The 11,032-nt window shown below is 53.1% G+C and overlaps 1 protein-coding gene across 1 annotated transcript; it reads left to right on the top strand.

The window, feature by feature from the left end:
- The first annotated feature begins 4,023 nt into the window (after positions 1-4,023).
- On the top strand, positions 4,024-10,949 carry CUEDC2 (CUE domain containing 2). The gene is made up of 9 exons (XM_047702795.1): positions 4,024-4,079; positions 8,962-9,048; positions 9,410-9,553; positions 9,647-9,708; positions 9,790-9,920; positions 10,005-10,187; positions 10,327-10,388; positions 10,470-10,530; positions 10,615-10,949. Exons 2-9 carry the CDS (start codon positions 8,975-8,977, stop codon positions 10,759-10,761), a joined length of 864 nt encoding a protein of 287 aa, XP_047558751.1. The 5' UTR covers positions 4,024-4,079; positions 8,962-8,974; the 3' UTR covers positions 10,762-10,949.
- The last annotated feature ends 83 nt before the right edge of the window (positions 10,950-11,032 follow it).

Raw genomic sequence — 11,032 nt, 5'->3', positions numbered from 1 at the left:
CATTGGGCTCTCTGCTCAGCAGGGAGCCTGCTTCCTCCTCTCTCTGCCTGCCTCTCTGCCTACTTGTGATCTCTTTCTTTCTCTGTCAAATAAATAAAATAAAATCTTAAAAAAAAAAAAGCCCTGAACAGAAGAAACTATCAACTTATTTAAGCCTCACAAAACTTCGATATCTGTGTAATTATTATTATTATTTTTACCTACAGATGAGGAAACTGAGACCTATACGGGTAAACAACTTACCTAAGTCCCCACAATGGAGAATACACCTGGGAAATCTAGCCGTACCTTGACTTCTAGGCCAAACTGCCTCTTCTATATTAGACACACTCAGCAAAATGCAAGGAACATTTACTGAACAGCTATGTTCACTTGACTAGACACTATGGGGTTCATGAATGAGCCCCTCTAGAGAGAAATATGGAGGATTTCCAGGAGATCATCTGCTCTGCTGGAAGTTGAGGGAGGCTTCCTCGAAGAGGTATCTGAGAGAGACTTTGAAGGATGTATAGGGTCCCAGCAGATAGTGATGGGAAGGAGGTGTCCCAGGAAGAACTGAGGAGGTCTCAGCATGAGTAAAGGTATGGCAGCAGGACCAGGGAGCAATGTGGTTCATTAGAGGGCAGGTTATAACCAGGGAGAAAGGAATCTCAGGCTTGAAAGCAAAGTGGAGGCCATACAGTGAAAGACTTTAATTACAAAGTAAGGAGTTTGGAGAAGCTCTTGAGGTCTTTGAGCAGAAGTGTTGTCCAAGTTGAAGTTGTTAAAAGATGTAGCCAGTGCCTGGAGGAGCACCTGGCTGGGATGCTGGGAGCCTGAGCCAGCAGCTTCCCCATGACCTCTCTGTTGATGGTACAGCACAGCCGGGCACCAGAACTGAGTCCCTAGGCCATTCGTTCAAGCTCACAGCCTATGGAATTCAGTTCTCAGAGCCAGGTGGCCAACATTCTCCCAGCCTTGATTGTGCCCTCCTGTGCTCTCTTCTGTGAATTCCTCAGATTCCCACCATGGATAAGGAACCTGGGATCTCAAGATTCCTCCTATCCCAGAGAGAGTCCAAGCTTAGAGCGGAAAAATAGGGCCCATACCCAGGGAAAGGGGCAAGAGTTCTCTGAATTCCAACAGGAGGGATGCAGGATATGAGGGGAGGGGGCTTGGGGCCATGGCAGGGATTCTATGAGTACTGTGGAATCATTTCTTGCCCAGATGTGCTCCTGGTGGGGCCAGATGTTGAGAGGTACTCCAGGAGAAGTCGGGGCGAGGGAAGAGCCAGAATATCTGCATGGAGAAGGGCATCTCTCTGGAGACTGGGAGGCTTCCTGAACCAGAGGGGAACCCTAAAATATGGATCCCCAAAATAGGAGTCCCAAAGTTCCAGCTTCCTGAAAATCTCCCCACCGAAAATGAAGATCTGAGCTACGTGGGATAGGTAGGGGCGTGAAAGAGAAATCTTTCCCTGAAACACGCTTTCACTTCTGGAGAGTTAAACAGGGCAATGGGGGCTATTCCCCATCTCCAGGCAGAGCCACAGCCTATCCCTGGAGAGGGAAAGGCAAGCCTGCAAGCCCAGGAGCCACTCCACCCCCACCCTGCTTGGGTTGTCACCAAGGGCCCACACATACCCATGAAGCCTCCTCTCTTGCTCCTGGGGCTGGATCTGCAGGGATGCTGAGAATGCTCCTTAAATAGGGCCCCCTCCCTGCTCCAGCCAACTCCCACCCCCGCCCCATCCTGGCTCTTCTGAGAAAGGAGGAAGGTGTGGGAGGACTGGGCACCTTGCCCAGAGAGCCCTTTCTGACCTCAAGCAAGAGCAGGGACCCCCTCCTTCCTCCCCATCCTTTTGAAGTGTCCCCTTCCTCACCTCAGTCTCTGACTGAGTCCCTCCCACCCCTTGAGACCAGCCAGATGGGCTTTATCTCTGCTCTTAATGTCTGGGCAATCTGCCCTTTATGCCTAATTTCAAACCCAATTCCTCATTCTGAGGTTGGATGATGGGGAATTGATGTGCTAGGGGAAGCTTCGGCATAGGCTTCTAGCTTTTCCCTTCAGCTGAGGACAACTAGGAGGCAAAAGTGACCTGAGGGAATGGGAAGAGAGCAGTCACCAGGTCACTTTTTTCTCCCTATGTGGCTTCCAGCAGCGCCCAAAGGGCAGGTGGAATCTGGTCCCATCTTGCGGGTGGAGAGACTGAGACCTGAGGGGACAAAGAATCAGGGGCTTAAGATCAGGCCAGCTATGGAATGCCGAGCAAGACAAGTGTTCCCCAGAGCTCCTATCTTACAGTTTGTGTGTCCTTGTGCCTGTGGCAGTCCCTTCCCTCAGCCCACTGTCCTCTGACCCCAGAACCAATCCCCTGCTGCACAGAGTAGGGACCCTGCAGGATTTGAGCTGGGAATCAAGGGACTCCCCCTAAGAGGTCTTCCCATGATCCTTCTCCCAAAGCTCAGGAATTTCTTTCTGATGGTATCTACCTACATCCAACTGCCAGCCCAGGAACAGGCCAGAAGGGAGGAGAGAAAGGCACAGGGATGGCTGCAGGGATCTCAGGCCAGACGTAGGGACGGAGAAAACCTGAAAGTTCCTGTAATGGGGGTGGTAGGGAGAGAAGAGTCATCAGCATTGTGCAATGAAGGCGGGGATGGGGCTGGGGGAAGGGAGGGACAGCCAAGTCTTTAAAGAACTGGCAGAGGCCTGGGGCTGATGGAGCTACCCATCACCCCCCTTCCCAGGGGCCAGCCTAGCCAGAGTTCAAAGTGGCTGTCACCCCACCTCTCATTAACCCTAGCAGCGCCAGGCTGGCAGCGGCAGTGTTTTTATGGGAGACGCGACGCCAAATGTGCTCCCTCATTTCTCCCTCCCCTTTCCTGCCCTGACTCCCCAGCAGTGAACATCTCATTCTTTGAGGCCAGAGGACGCTGGTGTGGGTAGCTGGGAGCCTGCATGCAGCAAGGGACAGAGCTTAAGAGGGAGCAGTTCTTAGGGGAGAGGAGAGGATGGGACTTTCTACCTTGGACCATGAGCTCCTGAGGGCAGTGACAGTTTCTGAGTACACAGTACCTTACGAGGGAACTAGCCCTGAAGGGGCTCACCCCTGCTGGCTGGGGATGGGCTAGCTCACCCTTGAAGGGAACTCTTTCCTTCATGACCCCTGGCGGGATTCCTGGGAAGGGATGGCTGTGGGTTCCGCCACAGGGTAGCACCGGGAAGCTGAGGCAGCAGGAACAGAAAGAAGGTAAGGCCTTGCTAGGGTCTTGGAGTTCAGTTGTCCTAGCCTATATGAGACGTGCCAATATGTCTGCCAACATGGGCATGAAGGCCCTGAGAGTTGGCATGGCCTCTAGACTGTCCTGGATCTGGGCTCAGGCTGATACTCACCCAGAACACCCACTCCCTGCTACCTCCATCCAAACCAGGCTCCACGATCCCAAGACCCAAACCCTGTAACCACCCTAATCTTGGGGGAGACTTCGCTGTTAAGGGAAGGCAAAGGGGACAGATATGGTGGGAAAGGAAGTCATCACCTAAGAGTTGACTGGGTGACGGACCTTGAACCTACACTGGACAGGAAGGGGAATAACACAGGGATTTGGGAAGAACACCAGGTTCTGGACATAGGGGCCACCAGATCCAATTAGGGATCCAAGTCTGGAAAGACGGCAGAGATAAGGAGAGGGGAGGAAGCTATAGGATTTGAAGGCGGAGATTTGGGGGCAAGGAAGGCAGACGAGAAGACACTGGGTGGGGTCGAACGGTTCTCGGTGTTTCCCAGCTGACAAGAAACTAGGCAGGGATGCAGTCAGCAGTTAATAATACTCCACCCACTGGCGCGACCTCCACGCCTAATTCCTCTCAACCCGCAACAAAAATGGCCGCCGCGAGAGCCTGTCCAAAACCCTGAGACAAATGAGCGTGGGCGCAGAAGCCCCGCCCGGTTGTGGGCAATGCCCTTCATAAAAATGGCTACCGCGGCGCTTCTGAAAAGGAACCGCTCTGGGCCTCGCCTTTGATCTCGTTGGTGGGGCTGGGGGATGAGAGCTGCACCGCGCGGGACAAGTCGCCGGCGGCGCCCGACGGAGCAGGTGATTTCCCCTCCGGCCCCCGGCCCAGGGCTAGGAGAGTCGCGGAGAACGCTGACCCAGGGTACCCGTCCTGTGTGTTCCCCCACGGTACTCTCTGGGGCCCATCGGCCCCCCATCTCTGATTTTCGCCGTGGCCTGTACCAAGGCACATCCCAGCTTACTCAGGCCTCCCTAGTGTTGTGTCCCCAGGGCTGCAACCGCGTCCCGGTGCCCTCGGGTCCACTATTCCAGACCCTATGGGTATTCCGCTAGCTTGTTTAGGGAGCTCCTGCTTCAGGGGTGGACCATCATCGCGGTCCCACTTCCTGTGCACCCCACTATCCCCTTTCGTGCCCTGGTCTGACTTTGGGTGCCGGAATCCCTTGTAGCCCTCAGTGTCCTTGGCGCCTCTAAGACTTGACTTGGGGGTCAGGGGACAACGATGTCCTCTGGAACCTGCATTATGGGACTAGGGCCCCAGGAGCTGGGGTTCATAGTGGCTGAGAAACCAGTGAAGACCTCCGTGCTAGACCCTCAGAGTGCCCACACTGCTTCCCAGGACTCCTCCCACATGGCCTTCTGCTTTCTTTCTGCCTTAAGCACCTCCCCACCCCAAGGGAACAGCGTGGTGCGCCTTTCCCCAGTCTCACTTAAATTTGTCCTGGGGAATCTGTATTGAGCATCTGGAGAGTCCAGGCTTGTGCCTGGTCCTGGGTACGCTCTCAGGCCATCTGGGAGCAGTGAGGATGGGGCACTCAGGGCTCGCTATGGGGAGAAAGTGAGTCCTGCAGAATAAGAGGCAGAGGAAAAGACGTTCTGAGTGGGGAGACCCGTGTAAGCAAAGATTCTGAGGTAGGGAGGAGGGCCAACCAGGCAGGACAGGAGGATCAGAACATCATTTACTTTATGAGGTAGTGTAGCATAGTGGTTAACAGGGTTCTGGAGCCAGACTGCTTGGATGTAAATGTGCCAATAACTTACTGTGTGACCTTGGACAAGTTACTTAACCTCTCAGTGTCTCCATTTCCTTTTGGGCAAAATGGAATAGTATAATAATATTAGTATCTATATTTTATTGTTATTGTGAGGATTAGGTAAGTTAATACATGTAAAGTGCATAGAATTATTATTACCATCATCAGAGGTATTTAAACAGGACTTATGACAGGATGACAATCACATTTCATGGACGCTACCAACCAGGGAGCCCTGATTTGGAGCCCCAAGGAAGTAATGGAATTCTGTGGACTACATCCAGAATTTGAAAATTCTCGTGAAACTCATGTTCTTACCCTGCAGAAGGCTGGCTGCTTAGGCTACAGCTTCCCTAGCTCGGGGACTGTGGAGGAGAAATATTAGAAGCGGCCTGTGGGCAGGAAAGCAATGCTGAGGAAGGCTTGAAGGATGGAGAAGGGTGAAAGAAAGAAGTGGCAAGCTTTAAAGGCTGGATAAAGTTTGGTCAGCCCCAGAACAGGAGAAGAGAGTGTGTTGCTTTAGGAGACAAGCTAGAGCAAAAGCCTAGGGAAGGAAGACATTCTTTTGGGGCATAGTGAGGAGTTTCCCAGTAACAACCTCCTGGCCCTCAGATCTTGATTAGAAACCCAGGGGCATCAGACACATCCCTGAGCACTTCTTCCCTAGAAACTAGACTTTCTCACTGCAGCCCTCATCCCAGCAGAGGTTGCCAGGCAACTGACAGCAGCCAGGATTTTATGTAATCCAGGGTGGGTGTAGTAGGTCTCTTAGGCGGTTGACCTTTGGGGGGAACTGCATAATGGTATCTGGCATGTGTGGTGTGAGCTGTTCTTCTGTCCAGGGCCCATGCTAGAGTCTGGAGCAAGAGGCAGGCATTTACCCCTAGTAGGCGAGAGCTTCTCAGTCTTGCTGTCCAAAGTGACTCCTGTGCTGTCACAGCAACACTCTGTTACCACTCAGGGGACCAGGGAACTGTGAGCATAGATCGTAGTTCTGTCTCACCCCTCTTGGAAGTCTTGAGATTCCCCCCATCGCCTGGAATATACATGAGCGAGGCGACCTAGATTTAAATCTTTACCACAGTTCAGCCAAGTGAGTTGGGCAAATCATTAAACTCACTGAGCTTCAGTTCCTTCATTTGTAAAGCAGGGAGGAACTCTTTATTGAGTGTCCCACTCCACAGGATACCGAGTGTACACTCATGAATAATCCAGGAGTATAGTCCCTGCCCTCATGAGACAATTGGAAGAAACCTTAAACATTCCCCAAATAATTATTTTTAATTATAGCTGCGAAAGATACTGTGAAATACGGGAAAGTGCAGTCCTCAATGAGGGTGTAAGACGGAGGGGACCAAAGCAGTTCTCAGGGGTCAGGGGCAGCATCCCTTGAGGAAGAAGATTGTAAACTGAGACCCGACAGGTGAGAAGGTGTTAGACAAACGAGGGGGTGGAGGTGGAAAGCTGTCCAAGCAGAGGAAACAGTTTGTGCAAAGGCTCTTGGCACGAAAGAGCTTCAAGGTTGGCAAAGTGGAAGAAAGCCAGGGTGGAGGGGAGTGATCCAGGGAGGGTGTGGTACATGGGGGGGCTGGAGAGATGTATGCAGGGGTAAGGCCCTCAACTAATGGCCACCAAAAGAATCTGGGCTAATCAGAAGGGAAGGGGGACTTCACTGATAGATTTGTAGCAGGAAAAATAGGATTTTTGTACAGGTCACGCAACTGCGATCTTTGTAAAGAATAGATTTGGGGGACAATACAGTGGTAGGAGGAGGGGTTAGGAGGCTCTGGCAGTGAAGGCAAGAGGTGGATGAAATGGGAGGAGAGATGGAGAGAAGCATATGTATTGAGAGGTATGAGAGGTGATGGTCAGTGCTTGGTGACTGGATGTGGGTAAGATGGTGTCAGGATAATTCCCAGACTTGCGGCAAAAGCAGCTGGGTACGTGAACGTGCATTTACTGATGACAGCCTTGGAGGAGCAAAGGATTTGGGAGACTGTCAGTTTGGGACATGTTAAGTCACCCACGTGGAGGTGTCCGAGAGGGAGGTGTGCAAATGTGTAGCTACATGGAGGGGACTGGGCTCGAGGACTGGCATTTGGGGATTGGTGATATAGAGTTGGTTCATAAAGATGTGGGACCACACAAGGTCTTGGGGGGAGGTGCAGAGCAAGGAGAGAGGAGGAGCGGCTGTGAGCCTGAGCTTTGCTGCCAGCAGAAGTGAGGGGAACAGAGAAAGGAGCCTGGGGAGGAATGGCTGGAGAAGGAGAATGTGATGCGTCAGAAACCAACATCGATGCTTCTTGAAAGGGCAAATATCAGGTGCAACCAGAAAAAATAGCCTTTTCTTTTCCTTCTTTCCTTCTTTTTCTCCCTCCCACCTTCCCTCCCTTCCTTCCTAAAGGAAGGAAATAGGCAGTATTGGCAAGCTTAAATGGTTCAACCTAATTAGACCAAAACCTGAAAAAGTAACTCATGACCTTGGACTGAGCAATTCTGGTAGAGATGTTGGAGCAGAAGCCAGATGAGCTGGGGAGAGTGGATAGAAAGGAGACTAATAAGGAAATGGAATCGACATGATTGGATTGGCTGAGTGCAGCAGATCTGGTTGAGAGAGGGTGAAATCAAGGGTAATTACCAAGTCTCAGGTTTGGCAGCTGAGTGAGTAAACGGTTGGTTCAGCCAGTGAAATGGGGGGGGGGGGCGGTTTACACCCATCATGAAATATTGTGAGTGTGAGGTAGGTGTAATCTGAGATACCTCTGAGTCTTCTGAGTGGGAAGACAAGCTGACATTTGGGCCTGTGGAGCCATTCATTACCATCCATGTGTTCCCGACTCCCACATATGGACTGTTGGGAGTCAAAAGCATGTAGATGGGAATGAAATAAGTCAATGAGTATTTATTGAACATTTACTAAGTACAAGCAATTGTCTAAGTGCTAGGGCTACACCTGAGTAAGACAAAGACCCCTGCACCTTGAAGCTTACAGTCTATGAGGGAGGTCAGACAATAGGCAAATAAACATAAGATAACATTTAGCTGTAGTAGATGCTGTATAGGAAATGAAGTAGGGTAAGGGACTAGGGAGTAGCAGGAATACTCCCTATTTTTGGTAGGTTAGTCAGGGAAGGTCTCTCTCAGAAGGTAACATTTGAGCAGAGCTCCAGAGATGAGGGGATGAACCATGTAGATATATGGGGGAGATAGGAAGGAAGAAGCTGGGGAAGTTTGAGGACCAGCAAGGAGGCTGGTGAGGCAGGAGTGGAGTGAGTGAACAGGTTGGAAAGCCCGGCAAAGGCCAGATCTTGGAGGGCTCCATAGGCTTTGGAATGGCGGATGGAAAGTCCTGTGTAGATAACCCCAAGCTGCTGGATTGGGCAGGAAAAGAGAATTCTGAAAGACTTCCCCTTCCATCAGAGCCCCAGAGCCAGAAAAGCCCCTTTGTGCAGTGGGTGGGTGGCCTATTCTAGCTGGGGGAAGGCTGTGCTTGGTCCTGAGGCCTGCTCCTTGGGGGGGCTAGACAATGGGCCCCTTGTGGTTGGACTTGAGGGCCAATTGGCCCTCTCTATGATGGGATTCCTCAGCCAAGAGGCATGTGACCCCAAGACCTTGGCTTCTTGCCAAAGGGTCTGGGCCTGCTGCCGGGGAATGGGGTAGAGAGATGGGGAGAGGCCGGGGGAAGGGCGAGGGAACCACTGTGGAGGCCTTCTCCTGAGACAGGGGTGAAGGAGGTAGAGGGATGGGCAGGGAGGGCGCTGCAGCTCTGCTTGAGGGAGCAGGGGAGGGCTGCAGAGCTGGAAGCTGTGGACAGCATCAACAAATGGTTTCCACAGCAGGGCAGGAGGGAGGGGCTGGCCGCGCCTGGGCCTACTGGGTAGGGGCGGGCAGAAGAGGGCCTGACAAACCTACATCTTCTGTCCCTGCAGAAGAGGAGAGAGCATGGAGCTGGAGAGGATTGTCAGTGCAGCCCTCCTTGCCTTTGTCCAGACGCACCTCCCAGAGGCTGACCTCAGGTAGCAGCAGCTCTCCTAGAAGGATCATGCCAGGGTCAGGGTTGGAGCTGCTGGGCAGGACTCTAGGCCCTGGCCCATGGAAAGACTGGGGTGGGAAGCCCTCCGCTCTAATCCTGAGGTGGGGGAGAGCTGATTATGATCTGCTGGTATGGCCTTAATCTTAACCTGTCCCTGTCACCTTGCTGGACAGATGGGAAACCAAAGCTCTGTGGGAGGGTGGGATACTTTCTGGCTTCAAGGCTTGAAGTCTGGTTCATGGACACAGTGAAGCCGAGGGCTCGAGTCTCAGGCTGAGGGGGAGAGGTTGTTGCTGAAAGTACCCAGTGTCCTACTCAGGGCTTGTCCTGTCCCCTTCCTGCAGTGGCTTAGATGAAGTCATCTTCTCCTATGTGCTTGGGGTCCTGGAGGATCTGGGCCCCTCCGGGCCATCAGAGGAGAACTTCGATATGGAAGCCTTCACTGAGATGATGGAGGCCTATGTGCCTGGCTTTGCCCACATTCCAAGGTGGGATCTGGCTGGGGAAAAGAGGGGGCGGAGGGCTGGTAGACAGTGGAGGGTGGGCAGAGTCGTCCTCTTACCACCTCCTTGTCTTTTCAGGGGGACAATAGGGGACATGATGCAAAAGCTCTCAGGGCAGTTAAGTGGTGCCAGGAACAAAGGTGAGTTTGGGGCCTGGGATGACTCATAACCCCCATCCCCCCAAATCCTGACAAACCCGATGCTCTCTCTGCTTCCTTAAGAGAACCTGCAGCCACAGAGCTCTGAGATCCAAGGTCAGATGCCCGTCCCCCCAGAGCCCCTGCAGCGGCCTGAAAAGCTCAAAGAAGAGACTAGGGCTTCTCCTACAGCTTCTGGAGACACCCAGGATGAGGTACTGGTAGAGGAGGGTACTGGGAGAGAATTAGGGGCCAGGAAAGAAGGAAGTACTGCTTCTTGTCAACACCTCTGCCCGCAGGCAGCTGGTGCTGAGGAGGAGCTGCTGCCAGGGGTGGATGTCCTCCTGGAGGTGTTCCCTACCTGTTCAGTGGAGCAGGCCCAGTGGGTGCTGGCCAAAGCTCGGGGAGACTTGGAAGAAGCTGTGCAGATGCTTGTAGAGGGGAAGGAGGAGGGGCCTCCAGCCTGGGAGGGCCCCAACCAGGTATCCTCTGCTAGACATCCCCCTCCACCCAAATAGCCTCAGCCCCACCGTGCCGTATTGTTAAGCCCCCTCCCCTAGCCTATCCCTGTCTGCTTCTGCTGGTGCCCTAGGCTTTAGATTGGGCTTCTCTTCTCTGCAGGACCTGCCCAGGCGCCTCAGAGGCCCCCAAAAGGATGAACTGAAGTCCTTCATCCTGCAGAAGTGAGTCTGGGCTGGGCTGGGCTAGACCCTTAGAAGGTCTTTCCGGGGTGGCAGGAGCTTCAGCCAGCCAGTTTTTGGCAGGTACATGATGGTGGATAGCGCAGAGGATCAGAAGATTCACCGGCCCATGGCTCCCAGGGAGGTGAGAGGGCTATGGCTGCTAGAGGTGTGGAGTGGGGGGGACCATCTCCTGGCTTCTGCTGCTCACCGTCCAGTTGCCTGACAGGCCCCCAAGAAGCTGATCCGCTACATTGACAACCAGGTAGTAAGTACCAAGGGGGAGCGGTTCAAAGACGTGCGGAACCCTGAGGCCGAGGAGATGAAGGCCACATACATCAACCTCAAGCCCGCCAGAAAGTACCGCTTCCACTGAGGCATTCGCCAGACTCTGCCAGAGCCTTCTAGGCTCAGATCCCAGAGGGATGCAGGAGCCCTACACCCTCCCACAGGGCCCGCCCTAACTCCTGTCCCCCTTCTCCACCCTGCTCTCTACTTCCTTGCCCCACACTGTTGACCTCCTCTTGGAGCTGCCCAAGGGCACAGTAAAGGTGGCCCCAGGAAGGTGTGAGTGCATTCTGGTCATTTCTGCTCAGCATTGGGATGATGGGGTACTGTGTCTCTCTGACCTCTCTCCCAACTTCATA

This window comes from Lutra lutra, chromosome 14 (assembly GCF_902655055.1).
Source record: "Lutra lutra chromosome 14, mLutLut1.2, whole genome shotgun sequence".
Lineage (NCBI taxonomy): Eukaryota > Metazoa > Chordata > Mammalia > Carnivora > Mustelidae > Lutra > Lutra lutra.
This window is presented reverse-complemented; position numbering and strand designations above follow the sequence as displayed.

Bases quoted from the DNA above. Each gene is read 5' to 3' on its own strand.
- CUEDC2 (XM_047702795.1), top strand. From the start codon at position 8,975: ATGGAGCTGGAGAGGATTGTCAGTGCAGCCCTCCTTGCCTTTGTCCAG. The intron at 9,554-9,646 runs GTGGGATCTGGC...TTGTCTTTTCAG, and splicing joins GGCTTTGCCCACATTCCAAG to GGGGACAATAGGGGACATGA. The intron at 9,921-10,004 runs GTACTGGTAGAG...CTCTGCCCGCAG, and splicing joins CTGGAGACACCCAGGATGAG to GCAGCTGGTGCTGAGGAGGA.